This window comes from Notamacropus eugenii, chromosome 2 (genome assembly GCF_028372415.1).
Source record: "Notamacropus eugenii isolate mMacEug1 chromosome 2, mMacEug1.pri_v2, whole genome shotgun sequence".
Lineage (NCBI taxonomy): Eukaryota > Metazoa > Chordata > Mammalia > Diprotodontia > Macropodidae > Notamacropus > Notamacropus eugenii.
In genome coordinates, this window is record NC_092873.1 from 198,140,286 (window position 1) to 198,164,960 (window position 24,675).

Here is a 24,675-nt window from a genome sequence, read left to right on the forward strand (position 1 = left end):
TAAAATACCATTGGATGTTTCTTTTTTAAAAATTGATTAGTCTACCTTTATTGTGTATTACAAACTGCTTGGGTCAGGGACCATATCTTAATTATTTTTGTTTCACCATTTCCAAGGTATTTCTTAAATAACAACGCATGGAAATTTTCATCGTGATTTTACATAAACATGTGGAAAATCTTCCTGATGGGTTACCATTGTCATTTCTTTTACATCATTGCTAAAAGTGTATTAAAATTTTGGTGGCTCCCACCGTATGACTCTTGATGACTTTCCACAATAGTACTTCCTACATTTAGGGTATAATGAGCAGCTTTAAAAATAAGCTGTTGTAGACACAGATTCAAGCAATGAAGAATCCCAGTTAAGAAGTGCCTAATTAAGTATGTGTGGATGTTCTTCTGGGGGGAGCAGATGTCTGTTTTTCATTATCTATTCTATCAGCCTGAGATGCCAAGGTAAGGGATCACAGGATTATAGGATCATGTATTTAAAGCTGGAAGAGACCTCAGAGGCCACCTAGTGCAAACCCTTCATTATATAGATGAGAAAATTGAGAGATTAAGAGACTTATCAAAGTGATTTTTCTCAGGTACAGGCTTAACCATGTCATTCCCATACTAAATAAACTCTACTGGCTCTCTATTTTCTCTTGCATTGAATACAAACTTTTCTCTGGTTTTTAAAACCCTTCTCAGCCTGACCTCAGCCTACATTGCCAGCTTCATTATACATTACTCTGCTTTCTGCACTCTACAATCCAACTACGCTGGCTTTATCTCTTCCTTACATGTAACACTTCATCTCTCACTTTTATGTTGGTTATCCTCCATGCCTGAAATGCATGCCCTTCTAACCCCTAACTCATAGAATCTTTCATTTTCATCAAGATTCATCTTAGACATGCTTGCTATGAAACTTTTTCTGATGCATCCAACTACTACTGCCCTCCCTCCCTAACTCCCTTGTATTTAAGTATCTTACATTTCTTTCATGTTTAGTGTACAAATATTTGTTTTCTATGGAGGATATATATATGCATATATGTGTGTACATGTCTGTATATGTATATGTTTATGTGATCTTTAAATGTAAAGGACAATTAGGTGGTGCAGTGGCTAGACTGCTGGGCTCGTAGTCAGGAAGAGTCACCTTCCTGAGTTCAAATCTGACCTCAGATACTAGCTCTGTGACCCTGGGCAAGTCACTAAATCCTGGTTGCCTTAGTTTCCTCCTGCGAAATGATCTGGAGAAGAAATGACAAAGTACTACAGTGTCTTTGCCAAGAAAACCCCGGATGGGGTCATTGAAGAGTCAGATGCATCTGAACAACAACAAGTACTCAATTGTGGTTTGTGGGTTCATAGCTAGATGTAATTAAAGATCTGGCCCATTTATGTAGAGATAAGCAAAGAAAGCCATATAGACACTACCAGTTGGCTTGGTTGGGAGCAGAGTTACATATTATCTTTCCTGACAGAATGTAAGCTTCTTGAAAATGTGGATTATTTCTTTTTCTGTCTTTCTTTTGTCCTGTATTCTCAGCAACTAGTACATTTCCTGGCACATAGTAGGCACCTTGTGTTTGTTGATAGATTAGCAAAGTCACATGGTGAGGAAACCAGAATTAGAACCTAGGTCCTCTGATTCCAAACCCAGGGCACTTTTTAATGCTGTATCATTGATTGCTTCTAGAAAGCTGACAGTGTAAAGATAATAATGACAAATATTCATACAATGCTTTAAAGTTTGTAAAGGGATTTACATGTATTATTTCATCTGAACCTCACTATAACCATGTGAGATAGGTACTAGAGGTATTATAATTATCACCATTTTACAGATAAGGGAATTGGAGCTCAGAGCTGTTGTAATAAGTGACCACATGGTAAACCAAGTTTTCTTCATGCCAAGTCCAGCACTCTATCCATTATTCCATGGAATTGCTTGGTATTCTAAACGATGTTGAGAATAATGATGATATTCTAAACCAAGATTACCCATTGCTTGGACCAGTTTATAAAACAGGCACTTTAAGATGCTGCATTAACTCTTTTATATGCCTAGAATGTGTATTTCATAATATACATAGCTGGTGCAATTTACTAGCTAGTAGCTGAAAGATTCATGTAGCTTTTAGTATGCTTGATGCTAGAAAGTGTCTTAGGACACTTGAGGACATGGTCTGTGTTTCTAGCAAAACTGCTTCAGCACAGGAAAGTAGGAGAACTGGAAACCAGAATTTTTTCTTTGTTTTCAGGTGAGGTGGAATTTTTTTAAATGAAAATCTTTTCTCATACCCAGGAATATCCTGTGTTTCCTTTTCTGCTTTTCTTTTCTCCTTGATTTCTCTAACACATTTTCTGAGCCTTCTGCAGGAAATAAGGGGCACATCACAGTATCAGGTTGCTATACACAACAGTGGACACACACACACACAGAAACACACACATAATATACATACATATACACACATATGTTCATACATATATGCACATACATTTGTGTATGTACACACACACATATACACATACATACATGCACACAGTCCTTTCCTGAAGTACCCCTCCTTTCTGCGTAGGGGACAATGTAACCAATTACTGTTCCATTCTTACTAAGAATTCTCTGTTTAATAACCAGAGGTGCCCTGTCCTAGAATTAGAAGGGCCCTATGTTCTCAGTGTTATATATTTCCTGTCTCCATACAACTTGTTTATCTCTAGGACAAACTTGAAGCAAAATGGCAAGGTAGACAAAGCTAGGGGGCTTCTCTATTCTCTCTTTAGTTCCCTTTTTCAATCTTTTGTCAGTCCCTTGCTTCAGAGCACCCAGTGCCTTCATGTTTCTCCCAGGCATCCAGGACTATAGCACCCAACCCAAATCGTTCATGCTTTAGATCTTTCCCACTTCTGACACCTATCAAAAGTGATTTTGCTTTTATTTCCATCCTTCAAGCTTCCTCTCTTGAAGCTAGTTAAGCTGATAAAATAGTAGCTGGATTACTCTTGCCAGGTGATATATATGCATTTTAACTAAAGATCTTTCTATGCCATGGTGATCTATGGGGATCACTCCTATACCACTCTTCTAGACTAGAAACACTGGAATTAGAGGAAGAGAAATGGAGTTGGACTTAGAATCCTTAAAGTCAAATCCTATCTTACCTACTTGCTGTGTGACCATGAGCAAATCACTTGTTCTCTGTGTGCTTCAGTTCTCTCATATGTAAAATGGAGATGAAGTGGCAGAAGAAATTCAGTTTTAAGCTGATAGTAACAATGGACCAAAAACCTATGGTGCATCACAGCTACTCAGTGCTGATGGAGCCACATCAATTAGTGATAAGAACATGATCCTAGAGAGATGGGCTGAACGTTTCCATAGTGTTCTCAACAGACCATCATCAACCAATGCTGAGGCCATTGACCGTTTACCTCAGGTTGAAGTCAGTCCCTTCTTAGCTGAACTTCCAACTGAAGAAGAGGTTTCGAGGGCCATTAGGCTCCTTTCATGTTGCAAATCACCTCGTGCTGATTCTATTCCAGCTGAGATTTACAAGGTAGGGGGACCATTGCTCATACAAAAGCTGACTGAAATTTTCCAGGTTATATGGCAAGAGGAGGTTATCTCCCAGAAGTTCAAGGACACCTCCATTGTCCATCTCTATAAGGGTAAAAGGAATAGATTGTCCTGTGACAATCACAGGGAGATCTCTCTCTTAGTCATTGCCAACAAAGTTCTTGCTAGAGTCCTCCTTAATAGGCTGATCCTTCACCTGGAAGATGGTCATATACCTGAGAGCCAGTATGTCTTCAGAAAGGGCCAAGGAACAGTCAATATGGTGTTTGCTGCCTGATAACTCCAGGAGAAATTCCAGGAGCAGAACAGAGATCTGTATACAACTTTTGTAGATCTAACCAAGGCCTTTGACAAGGTCTGCTAGTCGTGAGGGCTTATGGAAAATTATGTCAAAATTTGGTTGCCCAGAGAAGTTCCTCAATATTGTATGTCAATTTCATGATGGCATGTTTGCCCAGGTTCTGAATAATGGACAATGCTCTCATGCCTTCCCAGTCACCAGTGGAGTGAAACAGGGCTGTGTGCTTGCTCTCATGCTTTTTAGCTTGATGTTTTCAGCCATGTTGACAAATGCTTTCAATGAGGATGAACATGGCATCAAGGTCAACTACTGTACTGATGGTAAATCCTTCAATTTGAAAAGGCTCCAAGCCAAGATCAAAGTGGAGACAGTGTTGGTACATGAATTTTCTGTTTGCAGATGATTGTGCACTCAATGCAGCCTCTGAAACTGAGATGCAACAAAGTATGGATCAATTCTCTGATACCTGTACTAATTTTGGCCTAATAATTAACACCAAGAAAACACAGGTGCTCCATCAACCACCACCACATCATCCATACACGGAACCATCAATTACAACAAATGGAGAAGTTTTGAATGCTGTGGATAAGTTCTCTTACCTTGGTAGTGTACTTTCTGGGTAGTGTACTTGACAATTAGGTTGATGCATGCATTGCCAGAGCTAGCTCAGTGTTTGGGAAGCTCCGAAGAAAGGTTTGGGAGAGAAGAGGTATTAGACTGACTACCAGACTGAAGGTCTACAGAGCCTTTGTGCTGACCTCATTGTTATGTGCTTGTGCAGCATGGACAGTCTACCAGCGCCATGCCAGGAAACTGAATTGCTTCGATTTGAACTGTCTTGGGAAGATTCTGAGGATCACCTGGCAGGATAAGGTACCAGACTCTGAAGTCCTTGCTCGAGCTGAACTGCCAAGTATTCAAACTGCTTCAGAGAGCACAACTCCAATGGGCTGGCCACGCTGTTTGAGTGCAAAATGTACTCTTGCCAAAAAGACTATTTTATGGAGAACTTGCATGGAGCAAGTGATCACTTGGTGGCCAGAAGAAACGATACAAGGACATTCAAGGTCTCTCTCAAGAACTTTGGATTTGACTGTGCAACATGGGAGATGCTGGCACAGGACTGCTCGACATGGAGTGCCCACATCAGAAAGGGTGCTGTGCTCTTTGAGCAAACCACAATTGAGACAGCACAAAGTAAACATAGGATGCACAAATTTGGGATATCCACCCCAAATATTTGTATAGACTACTTGTGGCCAACCTGTGGTAGAGCATTCTGAGCTTGTATTGGTCTGATCTGCCATTCGGACACACTGAAATTTCACTTTATCATGGTGATGTCATTTTGGTCCTCTTCGAAGATGAAGAACAACGACTAACCATGTAAAATGGAGATACCTACCAAGCATCATGGGATTTAGAGCTGAAAGGGATCTTAGAGGCCACTGAGTCCAACTTGATCATTTTACAGATGAGGAAACTGAGGCATAGAGAGAAGGGATTTGCCCAGTGTCACACAGCTAGTAAGTGACTGAGGTGGAATTTGAACCCAGATTCTCCTGCCTCCAAATACAGCAGTCTATCCAGATTTGCTTGGAGAATCAGTTGAGGTCATGTATGTAAACTACTTTGTAAACTGCAAAGCCCCATACACATCAGTTATTAATACCACACTCCAATACCCAATGCCACTCTTCCTTCCTAAAATGCTGCTTTCCTCATATAACACCCATGCTCTCCTTTTAAAAAAAAAAAGGCTTTTGATTGTCTCTATACTTAAATTCCCAACTCTTCATAAGTTCTGGCCATTTTCAATCATCTTCATGATGCCAGCTAGATATCTCAGTACCAAATGAAGACTGGTACCATCCTTTGAAAATGCACCACATGCTTTCATCTATTTCTCTTTTGTGGATTCCTTCATTTTTTCTCAAGCAGGAAAGATTTCACATCTTAAATTGTTTTTCTGGCCTATGGTTTCCAGAGGTAAAATCGTTACTACAAATTCTAGTCAAATACAGAATGAAATTTTTGAGGTAAGAAAGCACTCCCAAAGTAAATGATTTAAGATCCCCAGCTTTCTGGTGGGGACATTTCATCTGGGGAATCAAAACTATTATGTTTTTGCCTTATATTCTCAACAAGCTAGCATCATATCTTAGTTTTTCTCAAATAACATACCCATAGTCCAACCTCTTCATCTTACAAATGAAAGAAATATAGTTCTTTAGAATTTTAAGGATATTATTTTAAAATATATCATACGTAACCAAGATTACCAATAGACTGTTTCTTATGATGGAAGCAATGTAGTGCAGTGGAAAGTGTGAGGACCTGGGTTCAGATTCCAACTCCAGCATTTGCTGTTTATTATGTGAACATAATTCCAGGGAAGGTAGGTAGCACAGTGGATAGAGTGCCGGGCCTGGAGTCAGGAAGATTTATCTTCTTGAGTTCAGATCTGGCCTCAAACACTTACTAGCTGTGTGCCCCTGGACAACTCACTTAACCCTCTTTGTCTCAGTTTCCTTATCTGTAAAAAGAGCAGGAGAAGGAAATGGCAAACCACTCTAGCATCTTTCCCAAGAAAACTACAAATGGGGTCATGCAGAGTCATGCATGACTGAAAAACAACTGAACAGACAACTCTTCCCGAGACCTCAGTTTTCTCATCTGTAAAATGAAGGGATTAGACTAAGTGATGCCCTTATATCTCTAAATCTACGATCCTATGAAAACACCTAAAATTGCCAAATAGATGAATGTCATTTATTAATAGTCTTGGAATGAATAACTTCTAAAGAGGACACTGACATAGTAGCATGTCTTTGAAGCTTCCAAATCAAATACCACTTTAGCGGGTTAATGAAATTAGGCAAACTGTAAGGAAGAATGGGGCAGCTAGGTGGCACAATAGAGAGACCACTGGGCTTGGAATCAGGAAGACTCATCTTTGTGAGTCTGAATTGGCCTTGGACCCTTACTAGTTGTGTGACCCTGGGCAAGTCACCTACACCTCTTTGCTTCAGTTTCCTCACATGTAATAGAAGCTGGAAAAAGAAATGCTGAACCACTCCTGCATCTTTGCCAAGAAAACCCCAAATAGAAGTCTAAGATCCTATTATGAACTCCCTGAAACACTTGGGAAAGTGTTTCAACTTTGGCAGCATTACCAGAAGATCTTATACACTGGTTCTCTTTGTTCCTTCCCCATAATAACTCCATGTCACTTCTCTGTATCTTTACACTGACATACATGGAGTGCTCCTCCTCAAAGAGCCCCTCAAACAAAAAGGTGCAGCTCAAACACTTTCCACAGGAAGTCTTTCCTAATCTCCCCAAGTGTTAGGGCTCTCCTTCCCGAACTACTTTTTATTTAGGCTGAATATATTTATAAATGTATTCATTGTCCTCTCCATTAGAACGGAAGCACTTTGTGAATAGACATTGTTTCATTCTTTTTACTCAAGTCTCCAGTGTCTAGTTTAATAAATTCTCATTGATTGTTGATACAGAATAGTAGGAGACTACGTCAGTCAGCCAGGTACTGTACTAAGCACAAAGAAGACAAAATAAGACAAAACCAGCAATCTCTAATTTTCCCCCATCTGCTCAAGAAGAGGAGATATATAAATTATTAATCTTTTTCTTCATGCTTATAAGTATGGAATGACTAAATAGGATGGTACAATATCATGAAATTCATGCTCACTCTATTACATAATGAATTACTCTTGTTAAAAGGTCTCTAGCTTTACAGAGTGGGAGAAAATGCAAGTTTACAAACAGAAAAAAGTGCCGATGTCTGGTACCAAGCAATTCTTTGTGGGTGCGTGGTTAAGTTATGCTTTTTTTTGTTTGCTTGAGTTTAGCAAAATCAAAACTGCAGGGCCATATATAGTCAATCAGCTCTAAGTCACTCTCTAAAATGACTTCTTGTGGCTTCTGTATGTTGTTCTTCATTTTTTCCGTCTGTATTTTTTCTCTTCCAACTTCTTCAGGAATGTGATTCCTATTTCTGTAACTTTGTCGCCTTTAAGTCTGTCTTGCAAGAATGTAACATCAGCAGTCAGATGGATCTGGAAGAGAAAAACCCAGGGCGGAGTCATTTTATTTTTAATCCACTCCTACTGCATTGTCTCATTCAGTTTTCATTTCCCCAGTAAGAAGCATGTCTTTCCTTATGGGAAAATGAAAGTGAAAATGCTAGTTATATGCTTAGTTTACAGGATAAGGAAAATCTAGAATGGTTCTGAGGCAAAACCAGAGATTTGGACCCACACGAGGCTGTTCCTGTGGGTTTGGTTCAGGTCAATGTGACTGATGCTGCTGTGGCTCTATCTCAGAATGAATCTATATCTCTAAAACTAAGTCAAAATTGAACTTGGAGTTGTGGAGGACCCTGAATCTGGAGCACCTTTCGGGATTTCTCTGCTCCAAAGCAGAAAAAATCTTTCTTCTCTTTCTTTCTAAACCTATCCCAATCCCAATCCAAATCTCCTGGGATCAGAAATAAATTCATCTCAATTTCTGAGGATGCATATAATAACATCTGGCTAAGAGTAAGAATTAGGGAAGTGTATGTCTAAAGGGCTGGGGAGAGAGCTATAAAGTTAACATATAGTGTTATTTTTTAACACATTTTCATCAGTGTTATACTTCTACACTTCCCAAGATCTCCAACATAAAAAAAAAAAAGAGGCCATTTAGAATAAGTATGTTTATCAGTAAATAATTAGGTTACTTTAATTGAAAATATGATACTGGTTCAAAGTAGACCTTTTGGGAAGAAATGAAGATTTTAATGATGACTCATTTTGATTTTCTTAATTTATTCTATCATATGTTAAATGATACAGTAATTTGGAGACCTTTTAAGTCTTTGGAGAGCATCAAAGTATCTAATAAATTATGGATACACAAGTAAAGATTAAAATTACAAACATAAACATTTCATACTTAAGATTCGTTTCCTTCCTAAGACTTTTTTCTTTTTTGAAGTACTTAAGTATGCATGTATAATGTATATCTTCCTATATTCATTCATATGTATTCAAATAAGCCAGTGTTTCTTTGCTTTCTCATATAAGGTTAACACATACTACCAACCTGCCATCAGCAGGTCATAAATTTTGAGTGGAAAGAGAAGCTTCAAACTCAGATATGGATTCGTATCTCAAGTCTGCCATTTACTACCAGTATGAACTGGAGCAACTCATTTAATCTCTTTGGACCTCAGTATTCTCATTTATGAAATGAGGAAGCAGGATTAAATGGCCTTTAAGGTCTCTCCCAACTGTGATCCTGTGAGTTGGTGCAGGTTAAAGTCACTCTGACATCTGGTACCATATAAAACTTGGTGTTAGCCTGTGTCATGAACTTCTATTTCTAGACTGCTTTCTATTATTCATGAAACCTAGAGCCTTCTCTCCTCCTGGACCAAGTCAGGTCCAAGAGTCACTTCCTTCTCTTCATTAGTTTCCTGACTTTGTCCTGTTACCTCTCACTGATCCCCAGGCTATTTATCTTAGGTCCAACTTAGGAAGATTCTGGATATGGAAGGGCATATTTGTGTAAATGACAGTAAATGAGTTTGAGGTTGTCTATGTTTTTTGATCACTTGTATGACTTCTGTGCCCTTCTCTTGTTAGCATACACATATATATTATTAGTATGATAGACCAATATGTTCATAGTCAGGAAAAATGAATGGTGTGCTTTACCATTTCCAGGGCACCTCTAATGACTCCACACAGCAAATTACAATAACAGAGAGAAGACCGTCCAGCTGGGAGCTGCTCTACAAACTCCACCAAAGGATTCTTATCCAGAATTAGAGAGAATTCATTTCTACATGATTCATTACGTGTCACACTAGGTGTGATTCCCAGGTACATCTTGAAAGCAACCTGAAAAGGGAGGAAATATAGTTGTTGTTGACATTTTGGCTAAAATAAATATCTTATATTTTACTTCCTAGGTTTCTATTGGTGTGTTAGTAGTAATGTCACTGACTCTTTAGAACAGGAATCAGTGAAGTTACCTTTTCCATGGGCTATGAGAAATTTAATAAAAACCAATTCTCTGAATTATCTCAATTTTTCCAAATTTTGAAAGTCTCTTTAATTGTTCAATAGCATTCTAGGATGAAATGATTACAGAAATACTGTAACTAGGCCACACATACACAAAAAGGTATCTAGAATATGTTAAGTGTATGGGAGCCATATTTTGTGAATGATAAACATGTAACTGAATATATGGCTCAATTTTGATTCTTCTTTTTAAAAAAAAATCAAAGCAAATGATTTTCTGAGAAAATTCTTGAAGCAGAGATTGGGGACATCTCTTTTCAACTCTGCAGAAACTTATGGATACAAATGGTATAGCCCTGTAGGCTTTCAGGTATGCTTTTCTGTTGGTCACCTTAACCTTCTTCGTAAAAACACAAAAAGGGACATCTTCCTTGGATGCCCAGGAAATTGGCAGGAGAAGGGGGAGAAGGATTTGGTTATGTACATTTTAAAGAACTAACTATGAAAAAAAAGTGAATTCTTAAAAGCATACATTCATCTTAAAAAACAATAAGTAGCTTAAAATTAAAACAAAATATCTAAAAGGACCTTCTTCAAAAGAAGATAGACAAGATTGTCATGGAGTGTAAGTGAAATAGGAAGCAGTCGGTGATTTGAGAAGTCCTAAAAGCTTTTTTCATTTTCTTACTGCCACCAGATGTGCCCTTCCCTGAACTAAGAGAATGTCTATCATCCCTACTAGAAATTACTCTTTTGGTCTAAATCATTACCCCCAGGTGACTTCTATTGGCATGGAAATGTTATATTGGAAGAAAAATTTGTAGGCTTGGATTCAGAGGACCTGAGTTAGAATCCCAGCTCTGTCACTTTCCTTGGGTGGGTTTTAGACAAGTTGCTTAACCTTTCTGAGGCTCAATTTTCTGATCTGTATAGTGAAGGGATAGTACTAGATGGTTCCTAAGATCTCTTCTAGCTCTAAATCTAGAATCCTAATAAAATTCTAAATCCTAACAAAAGCTCTTATGGATACAGCCTCTCAAGATTTAAAAAACATGCTCTTCACAAGGACTTTGTTAGGTAGGTAGTTCTAATATTATTATATTCATTTTGTACCAAAGGAAATTGGAGCTCAGTCATATCACCGTGTCAAGGCCTTGACCTGAACCTAGGTCTTCTGTTTCCAAGATCATTACTATACTATTTTTTAAGACTCTAATTCACCAAATCATTATTAGTCATTAACATCTTAGTATGAATTAATTTGCTGACTGCCCTCCATTACCACCACCACCCTAAAAGATAATAGGCCCTTGCAAATGAAACTTGGCATAGTTAAGTTTTGAGTAAGTAGAGGGAGAACTCTTCTATAGAGAACAGGCTTAAAGTTTATATTTGGAAGGATGGTGGGCCTGTGCAATAAAGGAAACTAACCTGTAGATAGGAGTTTAGGGGTGAGAAACCTGTGGTCTTGAGGTCACATGTGACTTTCTAGGCCCTTGGGTGTGGCCTTTTGAATGAGTTCAAGTTTTACAGAATAAATCCATTTATTAAGGGAATTTATTCTGTGAAGTTTGGATTCAATCAAAGGGCTGCACTTGAAGACCTAGGAGGCCACATGTGGCCTCAAGGCCACAGGTTACCCACCCCTGGTTCAGGGGTAGTAGTCCTGAGTGGCTGCTTGATTAAAGAGCAACGGAGAAGCGTTAAAGACAAATCTTTCTCCTTTTCAACATCTGTCTACACACAGAAATATAACATCTATTCCCATTTCTATAAAGCTTACTTTATAAAGTAAGTTTATAAAGGGCTATCCTTATAACAACCTTGAAAAGCAGGTAGTACACATTTTTCTTTTTCTTTTTTTTAAACAGAGGAGGAAACTGAAGTGCACAGAGATCAAGGAATTTCCCTAGAGTAGCACAGTTAACGGTCTAGCTGGATTTGGAATCAAAGGGCTTGATCTTAAATACTGACTATGCCACTTAAAACCTATGTTATGTTTAGACAAATCACTTAAGGCTGACAGATCTTAGCCTTGGTTTTCTCATCTATAAAATAATTAAGTTAGACTACATGGTCTCTGGCAGCTAGATGGCTCAGTAGATAGAACACTGGTCCTATAGTAAGGAAGACCTGAGTTCAAATCCATCTCCAGACACTTACTAGCTGTGTGACTCTGGGCAAGTCACTTAACTTCTATTTGCCTCAGTTGCCTCCCTTGTAAAAGAAGCTTGAGAAGAAAATGGCAAACCACTCCAGTATCTTTGCCAAGAAAACCCCAAAAAGGAGGCATGAAGAATCACATGTCACTGAAAAACAAGGTCCCTAAGATTTGCTCTCTTCCTGTGAAATACTACAGCTGTTCACCTGAACTCAAGTTTTTGCCCTCCAAGAGCAAGGCTATTTTTATATAGTATGCTATAAGTAATATACACCTTAAGATGATTCTTCATCATGATCTGCTGTCATTTGCTAAGGGTTCTTATCCATTTTAATTTGTTAAATCGTGTAGAATGCATTTCCAATGATCACTTGCATGTGAGAAGTGGTATAAAAAGCTACCACTAAGGAAAGGAGGATGGGTCATATAGCAAGGATTCAAGACAACAAAGACAGACCTCAGGTGGTATATGAATGCCTGTGAGACATTAAAAGTATTAGAGGAAGACCTCCAGCCAATCAGGGGGATCTTTTCTGAAGGATTTACAGAAAGACACGGATAAAGAGCAACCAGGATGAGGAAGCCCAAGGGAATTGTGATTTGTATCAGTGGAAGAAAACCAGTGAAACCCCAGATTGATCCAAGAATCAAAACTTGAGTAGTGGAGGGAGAAATCAGATCTTTTTGGTCATGATTCATTTGCATCTCAAAGGTTCATTCTGAACTCAAATAGCTATTGTCTCTTTACAATGGGGTTCTGAAACTTTTGATTTTAAGTAGTATCAGGCACATTTTGAAAAATACTAAAATCAAGATGGTTTTGCACACACAGAACTTGGTTATTAAATCTTGCTTTTCTTAACACCAATACACATTCCCTTTCTTTAATATGTTTTTATGTTCTTAGGAATTTTACAGATTTGGATTAAAAACCTCAAAATGCCAAGACTAGGTTCAAATATCTAAACCAATGCATTTTGAGAAGGTTTGAAACATTCCCTTCTCTTCCAAACTTTAAATAAAATAGTAAAGAAAAATGAATTAAGACACTTTGGGCTTGGCTTTTGACTTGCAATGAAGAGTTTGAAAATGATTTCTGCGTTTGTCACTGCCTACACAGCTGGAAAATTCCTGGGATGATTGTATAAGTGCACACTTCTCTATTTCTCTTTCCAAAACCATTACTGCAACTTCACTGTACTGAGAGCCCTTCCACCTCTAGTCTTCTGTGAACTTTTCACTTGGATGGACTTCAGCTGGCTTTGGATTCAGTTAGAAGGCAATATTCCTACCAGCAGGAGGCAATATCTGAACATGCTCACTTAGGAGTCTTCATTCCTGGTGAAAGACATCGTTTCCTTATCTGTGGATGTACCAAATCTGAGAAAGAAACAGCACTACTATTTCTGAAGACAGGCTCCACCCTACTGCAGATCCGGATACCAGATTTCTGTTCGGTAGATAAACATCGCCTCCTCCCTCACTTCTGTGAATTTCAAATATGGATGGGATCCAGACTATTTTTAAATTCCTCACTAATCAGAAAAATGTCATTGGGTACAGCTTTATGGCTTTGCTAACAGTAGGAGGTGAACGGCTCTTCTCAATTGTTGCTTTCAGATGTCCATGTAGTACTGAAAACTCTGCCTATGGATTGGTCTTTCTTCTTGCCCCAGCCTGGGTGTTACTGATCATTGGGTACTTTTTGAATAGCAGGATGTGGAGACTCTTCACAGGTTGCTGTGTGAACCCTAGAAAAATTTTCCCCAAGGGGAACAGCTGCCATTTCTTTTATGTCTTTGGTCAGATCACTTTAAATGCCCTGGTGGCCCCTATGATGTGGCTTTCTGTGGCTTTGCTCAATGGGACCTTTTATGAATGTGCCATGAGTGGCACTAAGAATCCACATCTCTTGAAGATGATTTGCAAAGACAAGCCCTCTCAATGCAGAGAAGAACTGCATAAAGTAGCTTGTGGCAAAACCAGCATGTCCTCTGCAGACACCCAGGAACTGAAGCTAACTCTACAGGCACAATCTCAGGTAAGATTTAAAAAAAAAAAAAAAAAAGACAAGCTGATTCTCTTCTCAGCGCCTTGCTTTAATGGACTGATTTGTTCTTCCTATTCTCCCTGCAGTTCATGCTTAGTCTTTCTTATGATCTCATTTGAGTCTCAGGGTCACGGAATTATGTAGAAATGTCAATAAAGCAGCAAAAAGACAAATTCTCATAAGGTTTTTTAGAAAGCCACCTGGCTCAGTGGCAATGACAATTTGTTGTTTGGATTGTCTTTCCCATTTCTGAAAAGAAGACATCCTATTTGTCATGTGCAGGATGTTCCCAAAGTCTCAGTACAGTTTTAAGCTATTAAAACTTAGATGCCCAAGTACTTTATAGCAACCTCTCTGGGTTTATTGTGTAAATAATAAATAACTATGAAACATGGCAGGAATTAGTGTTAATGGCAGAGCTTGTAACTGGAAACCTCTAACTTCTGACCAGACAATTCTGTTTTTAAAAGCTTGCTTCCCAGAAAAAAAAAAAAAGCTTATCTGGAGTCTGTTCAGTTATTGTCATGGAGTTGAGCCAAATAAAGGCCAGCTTTCCAAAGCTGGATCAGATCTCCTATTCTGAATGCTCTTTATGTCTAAATCATGAATTTCAATAACACAGAAAACTACAGAACCATTATTCAGTGTTCCCTGAATGAGCTGATATCCCCACGTTGTTTTAAATACAGGAAACCTCCAGTGAAAGGAAATTACACTCTCTAGGGAGCAGGTAGATTGATTACAGTTCTAAGGTTTATGCCAGGGTAGCAGCACTGGGAAGCAAGAACTTCAGAATGTTCTGGAATGGTCCAGAAAATGAGACTATGTTAACTTAATGATTTCTGGCTTCTCCTTTCGCATAGAGAAAGTTGAAGGAGGTAGTTGAAAGTATATGAACAAGCAGATGTGCACAGCCTACAGTAGAACACAGACTAGGGCAGTTTGACTTCCTGTTTTTGAGTGGCAAACAGGAAGCCAAATGTGTGTGCATTTCTGTGCCAAAATTACCAATGGAGTAGAAAAACAGCATGTCAGGAATGTTGTCGAGTTTTACAGTAAACACGTTGAAGCTTGGGGACCTTACATCTCTAGGGTTTGCCCCATTCATCATCATTCATGAAAACTGGCTTCAAAAAACATCCATATAAAAGTTTGGTGATGTAGTGGTTGTCTTTTCTTGAATTAACAAGCTTCAAACCATAACCTGCAGTACTTTTCACCAACTACCACCATTACTATATCCAATATATAACAGAGAACCCCTTCCCACTAAATCAATGTCTTTATTTGAAGATGCTTGTGAATTGGAGATTCATTGTCATAGCCAACAGATTATGTAATGACAAAGTGCCTGGTATATAATACATGTTTAATAAGTGCTTGTTACCTTCTTTATTTACTTGTGACCTGCTCCTAGCTTCATTCTTCTAGTAGAATCAAATACTCAAATGCATCTGTGATTTCATTAATGTAGATATCCTCTCCACTAGTGTAAAACACAGTGTATTCCTGTGTGTCTGTGTTACCCTTTCCTCTTACCACATGACCAGATCATATTCTTTTCTCATTTCTTTGATGGCACTTTTTCCTCTGCTTCATAATTCTTTTTTTAATATTGCAACCTGCTTCCTATTGCATTATGATTATAGAATTTGAGAGTTGGAAGGAACCTCAATTAGTTTAACCCACAGTGAAAAAAAATCTCTACTGTAACATACCCAACAAGTGGTTATCCATTTTCTGCTTAAATATTCTCCCGCAAGGTGGACTGCACCGCCTTCAGAGGCAGCACATGATACTTTGGGACAGCTCAAATGGTTAGGAAGTTGATCCAGATGTCAAAGTGAAATTTTCTCCTTTGAAAACTACTATCTATTTCCTTGTGGTCTGTCCTCTGGGAACAAATGGAACAAGTTCATAGAATCATAGATATAAGGGAGAGCTAGGAGGCACAGTGGATAGAGCACCAGCCTGGAAGTCAGGGAGAAGTTCAAATCTGGCCTCAGACACTTACTAACTGTGTGACTCTGACCATTTAACCTCAATTGCCACCTTTAAAAAAATAGATACAGATCTGGAATCCAATCCAATCATTAAGTGCCTACTGTGTACCAGGCACTGTGTTAAGCTCTGAGTATACAAGTAATGAAAAAAAAGATAGTCTGTGATTTCAAGGAACTATTGGAGGGAGAAAACACACAAAAGGAGGCAGGAAAGCAGGATGGCATCTTGTTCTTTGGAGCTGAAACTCTGCAGAGCAGTAGTAGGTGCAAAGTACAATGATCGAGAGTCCGATTCTGCCCTTTATAAAGGAAGGCATTGGGAGAAGTCTGATATTCCACCCTCTAGTCCTCCAAACAGAGTGGAGAGGACACTGAGAAAAGTAGTCTCATTCGAGGTTGCGTTAGCAGTATGATGATGAAATTAGAAGTAATGAGTTTACTGTGGGAGGGGCATCTTATTCTGTGGAGCTGAAACCAAGCAAAGCAGTAGACACAAAGTTCAGCACTCTATCCAACCCCTACATTTCATAGATGAAGAGACTGAAATAACTGGGAGGTAGATGACTTGCCTAAGATCTCGTGTCAAAAGAGAAACTAAGGTTTTCTAATTCCCAAATCAGTGTGCTCTTTACACGGTAGCACTCTTCCTCTAATCTCATCTCTTTCAAATATCTGAAGAGAGCTATTCTCCCCTCCCCATTTTCGATTCTCCCATGACTTACAGCCATACAACACTGAATTGTCAATCAAGTAGAAAACTCTTCTGATTATTTACTGATGGGTTATTGTGGAGTTTAGGATTTTTTGTTTGTGGTTTTTATTTTTTGTTTTGCTTTCATTTTTGAAATAGCTATAAGGAAATTCTAGTCACATCTCAATAAGTGAAAGATGAATAATCCTATTTGCATATTTTTAAACTCTTCTTTATTTCCCTGGTTCTTCATATTTCTAATGTGTTTGCTGGTCAGTGCCTCCACCAAGAGGAATAGAGAGTTAAAACTTAAATTCTTCCATCAGTTACCTGCTAGCAATGCTACGATGTGATGCAACGTAGTGATGATTAGAATGTTGAAACTAATGTTTGAGATGTGGTGTGGTATTTATCTGTGGATATATTATGGTTTATAGGAGGAAATCAGTTTGTTTGGAGATCAATGTACAAATGTACAGATCTTCCATCTTTGGGCTCTGCTCAAATTCAGAAGCATGAATGACTTCTAAACTAAAATGTCAGGTTAAAGTTGGGAATCAGAAGCCATCTGATGGGTATTCTGTAGATACCTATGTGAGCTCCAATAGAGGCCTGAAATGGTTAGATGGAGATCAGGGCAGGGGTATGTTGGTAAACGTTTAATGAACATCTCACCAAAAAATAAATGTAGGAAGAGCATACTTTTAAATTTAATCTGTATTATTAACATTTTCTCCATCATGCTCCTGTCAACAAAACAATGTATCAGGCCCTGAGTTGTAGCATTTGTCGATTTCTAAAGTGTACATGCTCACAGTAAAAATTTAATAATCAGCTCTCTCTAATCCCTGGATAGGGGTTAGGAGTCTGATAGAAAACGGATTAAAACAAGGAATTTGAGAGATAGAGAATTAGGATTAGATTTAGGATTAGAGATGCTATAAAGAGGTCTGTTGGCAATGCAGAAGTGAAGTGAGCTCCTGAGATAAGCATGAAAAAAAATAAACACAATTAATAAGTGAATTGGAAGAAGGCTAAACTTTCTGGATAGGTAGTCAAAATTATAATGCACACAAATGATTCCAAATGACCTTAACCATTTCAGAGCAATCTGGGAGAACCAAAAGCTAAATAGGTCAATTTTCCTCAAAGAATCTGTAAACATATATGTCTCCCATTGCCATATATATTTGAGTTCATCTCATTTCTCTCTAGCAATAACTTAGTAAAATGGGGTACTTAACCCACACAAAGCACTTACTTAGTGCTCCCGATCTCAATGGTTTCATTAGAGTGTGTACTCTTCCTGATGATGTAGGCAGGTTGTTATCCCCTTTTGCCATAGTAAAAGGTCTTCATGAATTACTATGGCAGAAAAATTCATCAACTGGTGACCAGCTGTTTGGTGATGAGTGTCTAGAAACTCTAGAAGAGTTTTCATAATACAGATATAGCCTGTTGCTAGGACTATATCTAAGGAAGCAGAATTGTTTAGTGGATAAAGTGTTGAACTCAAGTCAGAAAAGCCTGGGTTCAAGTTCTGCCTTAAGCACTTCCTAGTTTCCTGAACATGGGCAAGCCACTTAACTGCTCCGAGCCTCAATTTCTTCCTCTGAAAAATGAGAATAGTAATAGAACCTATCCCACAGGGTTATTGAGAAGTTCAGATGAGATAATAGAGGTAAAGCAGAACACAGAGCACTATCTAAATCTCAGCTTTTTCACTTGAATTGTTTCCTACTTGTGCTCCACTGAAATATCTGTCAAGATCCCAAGATCACACTATGCCAGGATGAGAACCTTAGTAGGAGCACAAAGTAATATTAAAGAAGTTTCAGTCCCTTTGCAAGACTGCACATTGCCTGGGAAACTTGGCTAAAAAGTCACCAGTATCAGAAAGTATGCTTAAAAGATGATTTTTTCTCTGCCCAGATTTTCTTAGCTCCTTTCTTGTTTTTCATTTTTTAGTCATGTCTGACCCTTTGTGACCTTGTTTGAGGTTTTCTTGGCAAAGATACTGGAGTGGTTTGCCATGTCCTTCTCCAGTTCATGTTACAGATGAGGAAACTGAGTCAAACAGAGTTAAGTGACTTGCCCAGGGTCACAAATCAGATTTGAACTCAGGGAGATGAATCTTCCTGACTCCAGGCACAGCACTCCATCCACTGAGCCATCTAGTTGCCCTTACTTCTCAGCTCCTATAATACTGCCTTTTGAACCTATAATTATTATTTATTTCTTCACAGAATAGGAAGCATATAATGGATTCATTTTGAAGCTATATCTTCAGTGAGAGTAATGTAGGAAATAAAATATTTGTAGAAAATGAAATTTTTGCTAAGAAAATTCATGCACTTTCACCTTGATTCATTTTTGAGGGCAGTGGAAAGGGTAGGGTTTAGTTGTTGTTAGTCTTTCATTTTCAAAAGGACCAATGGTGTCCAGGTTGATGTCATGACTTGAGAGTGAATTGGATTTAAGTGAGGTAGAGTTGCACAAATATGATTCCATTGGTACGGAGAATTCCCATTTGGAAATGCCTTCCGATGATGCCGATTGTTTACTCCTCTGCAGCTTACAGTGCTAGAAAGTTACTTGGCACAATGAAAATATCACTTGCTGTAATATACAGTCAGTATACCGCAGAAATAAGACTTGAATGCATCATCTTGATTACAAGCCTGGCCTCCTATTCTGTAGGACACACTACTAGGGATCACATATACCTATAAATGTACAAAGAGGTGGGAAGCTGGTCTAAACGTGGATTTTTAACCTGGGGTTCATGGATAAATTTCACTAACCTTTAGTTTCCCTTGTGATTCTATGTATTTTATATATTTAAAATAGTGTAATGAAAAGGCATCCAGGGACTTCACCAGATTGAGAAAAGATCTATGTTGCAAAAAAGTAAATGTTAAGATGCCCTGGTCTAGAATATAAAATAGCAATTCTGATGAGACAAGAAATTATATTATTGTAGTCTCTGATTGTAAATATATTCACCTTTCAATCATTTGTTTAGTCAAGAAGCATCTATTAAGGGCCTACTTTGTGTGAGGCACTTTGCTAGAACGTGGAAATTTTAAGACAAATAGTAAAAGTTTGTTTTGAGATAAAAACAATACAGTTGATCACTCACGTTCAAAATTATCATCCCCAGAAGGCCACTCTGCTGCTGTATTACGAAGGGGAGGAACCATGCTCATTAAATAGAATGGTTTGTTTTTAACACATTAAAATTTATACTCAAACATTCTAGATGTGACCTTAAAATATTTTTGCACAACAAACAGTGCTTCCTAAGAATATAAAAAAGAAAAGAAAAATAATTATGAACCATTCTTGTAGCAGTTATATCTATCATATGTGTTCTATGCAGAAATGTGATAGCTTACATCCTAGAACATAATCAAGAAACTAAACTGTAACTGGATTTACTGAAAAAGGTCAAGTTACCACACGCCAGCCTCTACCAAAGAAAAACCATTGTACTCTTTATGCTTGGCGAGTGAATAGGAGGTAGTGAGGGGTATGCAGACCATGTAATGCCATTTATTTGACTTGAAAATATTGACTACATGAAAATAGCCCCCATCTTATCCCTAGTTTTGGTTGAGTCATTTCAGTCATGTCTGACTCTTTGTGACTCCATTTGGGGTTTTCTTGGCATAGATCCTGACATGGTTTGCCACTTCCTTCTCCAGCTCATTTTACAGATAAAGTAACTGAGGCAAAAAGGGTTAAGTGACTTGCCCAGAGTCACACAGCTAGTAAGTATCTGAGGCCAAATTTGAACTCATGAAAATGAGTCTTCCTGATCCCAGGCAAACTGTACCATCTAGCTGCTTCTTCATTCCTAGTACTATAGTTTTTATGAAAATTAAACACAAAGTGTATACAGATTTTATGCACTGTGAAGATTGAGGTAAAGGTATCAATTTCAGTAAAGCCTCCTTTGAATAATCCCTGAATCAAAGCCCTTTGTGTGAAAATGACATTTTCCTTTAAAGAAAACACTTATTACATGGACTGAAAGATCTCAAACCACAATGGCTGCTCAGTGATAAGCAATGAACATTTTAACTGATAAATAGGTAAGTTACTGGGGAAGACATTGCCTCTTCCATTTTCTATCACTGCAACAATGTATATTTTTATTAGCAAATTTGGAGTGCTTGATGGTGGGGGTATAAATTCTTTTCAGCAACACCTGTACTTGAACAGTGACTTGAGTTCATGTCAGTGAAATGGATGGTATGGAACACTGCCTATAGAGGTAACGTTGCTTCACTTTGATCTCAGCAAAAATGTCATCTTGGGTTCTTTCACCTATGGCTGATTCTTTAGTGGAGTCAACTCTTTGTCACCCAAGATCTGAGGGAGTATTCAGGCCTTTGGTTATAAATGTGAAGCTCATTTAGCCACAAATTGCCTATTCATCATACAGTGTAAAGAGACAGTAGGGCCTGGGTTCAATTCATAGCTTTGCTGCTCAGTACCTGTGTGACAAGTCATTTAATTTCTCTGGGATTCTGTTTCCTCATCTGTAAAATGTATGAGTTGCACTGGAAGACTCCTGAGGTTGGTTGTTGTTCTAAAGCTGATGGAGGTGGACAAGATGACCTTTAAGCTTCTTTCTAGTTGATGTGCTGCTATGATGTCAATTTAAATAACTGAAAATTCTCTGTTCCTCCATTTTCTTTCCAAGATCCTAGGGTGGTGTGTGGTTTCCATGGCTGCCTTCTTCTCTCTGCTCACCACCTGCTACGTCAGATGCCGATCCAAGGTCAGCCACCTTCAGATGAAATTCTGGAGGACCTACGCCGACCAGGAGAAGGAGCAGTTTGAGAAAACTTTCCGGGACTATGCAGCCAGGCTGAGTGAGAGGAACCTAAAATGTTTTTTTGAGAACAAAAAGCCAGATGCTTTCCCCATGCCGACCTTTGAAGCTTGGGAGGCTGCCTCAGAGCTGTACTCCTTCAACAGAACTCAACAACACTACAGCACCCTGCACCGGGTAGTGGAAGATGGGCAGGGAATCCTTAGTGAGGAAATAGAGACAAGTTTGGACTTCGTGGACAACCGGGTTGTTGTCTAGCATTCAGAAAAGCACCATTTCCACCCGCTTTGTATTTTCACAAATGTTCTCTCTTACATTTGGGGGAATCTTCACCTTTCGTTAACTGAAAAAAGCTTTCCAGAGGCAGTATGGTGTAATGATTAGAGCGGCACAGAGACTAGCTGGGCTTCCAGTTAGAAAGACCCGAGCTGAACTCCTTCCAGTTGGCACGAAAGTGACCTATTTGTTCTGCATGCATTTCATCTCATCTCCCCTCTCTGTACAGGAGGCTGCCCCTCATGCCTGGAATGTACCCCTTCCCCACTGCCACGCACTGGAATCTCAAAGCTCAGCCCAAGTGCCACCTTTTCCAGGGGGCCCAAATGCTTGTGCCTTGCCTTGTGTCCTCCTAAAATTGCCTTGTATTTACTTTGTATATATTTCGGATTTGCTTATCTATGTATATTTTTCCCTAATAGAAGGCAAGCTCTGGGAGAGCAGGGACTATTTTATTTTTGTCTTTTTATGTTCCTAGACCCCAGCAGAGTGCCTAGCACATAAATAATTGGCATGGAATATATGTGCTAATATATTGACTTGACACTTGTTATAATAGTTTTCTGACCATGTGAAAAATCATTTAATCACGTTGAACCTCAGTTTCCTCATCTGTAAAATGAAAATAATAAAACTTGTGTTACCTGCCACACAGGTTCAGATAAGAGTGTATATTTGCAAATTGTAAAGAATTATGTAGGAATCAGTTGTTGGTGGCAAAATTGTTATTATTACTATTAATACTGAGAGGTAGTGTAGTATAGGAAGTAGCTAGATGGCACAGTGGATAGAACATTGGGTCTGGAGTCAGGAAGATCTGAGTTCAAATCTGGCCTCAGTCACTTCCTAGCTGTGTGACTCTGAGCAGGTCACTTAACCCAGTTTGCCTCAGCTTCCTCATCTGTAAAATGAGCTGGAAAAGGAAATAGCAAATCACTCGTATCTTTGCAAAGAAAACACCTAATGTGGTCATGAAGAGTCAGATACAACTGAAATGAGTAAACAACAGCAAAATATGTGCTAATTGATTGACCTGACATTGTTATAGTAGCTTTCTGACCATGGATAAATCATTCAGCATATAAAATGAAAATAATAAAATCTATATTACCTACCTCACTAGTTAAAAAAAAATAGGGTATATTTGCAAACCTTAAAGTATGATGTAGTATCAGTTGTTGGTGTAGTATCAGGCGTTGCTATTATGACTATTATTATTGAGAGATAGTGTAAGTAGAGTAGAAGAAACAGTTGGTCTCCAGTCAGAAAGAACTGGGTTCCCCTGGCTGTATGACCATAGATGAGGTTCAGGGCCACAGCTTAAAACCCTGTAGCAGAGCAATAGAAGAGGAGGTGTCAGTCAGCTTTGGTAGAGGGAGTTTCTTTACCAAGAGTTCCATCCACCTAAGGAATCTCACATCTGTTCCCAAACACCATCGTTATCATTATTATCACCCCTTCTATTTGCTCTCCCTTATGGCTTCTTCATAGGGGGAAAAAAAAGTAATTTTTAAGTTATTCCCTAGTCATCACATCACATAAATGTTGATGTGAAGCACTTTCTAGTGTCATATTTTAATAAAACAAGTGCCAAAGGATATTTGTTATAGAAAAATGTGCTTTGCTTCCCTACACCCTTCCCTACACCACTACAAAATCAAGAAATGTGTACTCCCTTGATTTAATTATATGAAGGAAATAAGGGGCTCCATCTGGACATTCGGAGAATTCCAAGGCCTAACATTTCACTGAGTGTCTGTAGAACAAACAAGCAGTCATAGAGTAGCAAAGAGCTGCCAGCATCTTTCCTTGGGAGAGAATTAGGCACACAGATGACGTCTTGTTTGCAATCTTTCATCTGTTTCTTCCACTTAGACTTGGCTGGCCTGTAGATCTCTCAGATAAGTACTGTATCTAATTTTTTTACTGTTCAGCTTCTTCTCTGGAGAATTTTTTTTTAGATTTTTAAGATTTCTCCCTTTTCTGTTCATGATGTCTTGCCTTGAGGGAAAGGACAAAAGTCAGGGAAAACATGAGACAATCTTGTCTAATGGCCCATGGTTTGTACATGGGGGCAGAGTAAATTTAGATACCTTAAAATATCCTTTAGTTACAGATCTGGCCTGTTCGGTGGTTCTTGATTAGCTCTCCCCAACCCCATATCTATTTGGCCCATTTTGCATTTGTTCAGGTTTTCTTGGGAATATCAGGACATAATTCACGTCTAGAACTTCACAGATGTATGTAAAATAGAGCCAGCTTACTAATGTTATAAGAGATGGCTTGAGGAGGACCAAAGATTATGCACGATCAAATGGTAATGTTCTCCAAATGTTCTTATCCCCAGGTAACGTTGTATGAATTACACTGAGCTCTACCTAGTATGCTATAAAACTTCTTCAGTGACTCCACAGTAATATGAATGTTCAGTCATCCACACTGAAAAAAAACGTGGATGAAAAGTATACAATGACCAAAATAGGATATGTGGCTAGACAGATCAACTGCCTAATTAGATGATCAATATGTGTGTTTGCAGCTCTCTGGGGATTTAAATTCCCATGGCATGATATGCACTGATACAGGGAGTTCCAACCCTGGAGTTATCTACAACAAAGAAAATCAAAGAGACAGGCAAAAATATGTATAATAATAAAATAACATGGACCAAGTGCAGTAGATGAGTCAGTTTGGCCTCAACTATTTCAACTATTTGAGGCTACAAAAATG

At 38.5% G+C, this 24,675-nt stretch overlaps 2 protein-coding genes across 3 annotated transcripts in view; one reads left to right on the top strand and one right to left on the bottom strand.

The window, feature by feature from the left end:
• Window positions 1-7,319: 7,319 nt before the first annotated feature.
• Window positions 7,320-24,675, bottom strand: part of TRAPPC3L (trafficking protein particle complex subunit 3L) — a 60,938-nt gene continuing 43,582 nt past the window's right edge. For both annotated transcript variants that reach the window (XM_072643105.1, XM_072643104.1), the window contains 2 exons: window positions 9,610-9,795; window positions 7,320-7,965 (listed from right to left, as the gene is read on the bottom strand). In XM_072643105.1, coding sequence (XP_072499206.1) covers window positions 7,846-7,965; window positions 9,610-9,795 — 306 coding nt within the window. In that variant the 3' untranslated portion in view covers window positions 7,320-7,845. The remainder of the gene's footprint in view (window positions 7,966-9,609; window positions 9,796-24,675) is intronic.
• On the top strand, window positions 13,243-22,600 carry CALHM5 (calcium homeostasis modulator family member 5). The gene is made up of 2 exons (XM_072643102.1): window positions 13,243-14,123; window positions 21,538-22,600. Exons 1-2 carry the CDS (start codon window positions 13,584-13,586, stop codon window positions 21,925-21,927), a joined length of 930 nt encoding a protein of 309 aa, XP_072499203.1. The 5' UTR covers window positions 13,243-13,583; the 3' UTR covers window positions 21,928-22,600.

Bases quoted from the DNA above. Each gene is read 5' to 3' on its own strand.
- CALHM5 (XM_072643102.1), top strand. From the start codon at position 13,584: ATGGATGGGATCCAGACTATTTTTAAATTCCTCACTAATCAGAAAAAT. The intron at 14,124-21,537 runs GTAAGATTTAAA...TTTCTTTCCAAG, and splicing joins CTCTACAGGCACAATCTCAG to ATCCTAGGGTGGTGTGTGGT.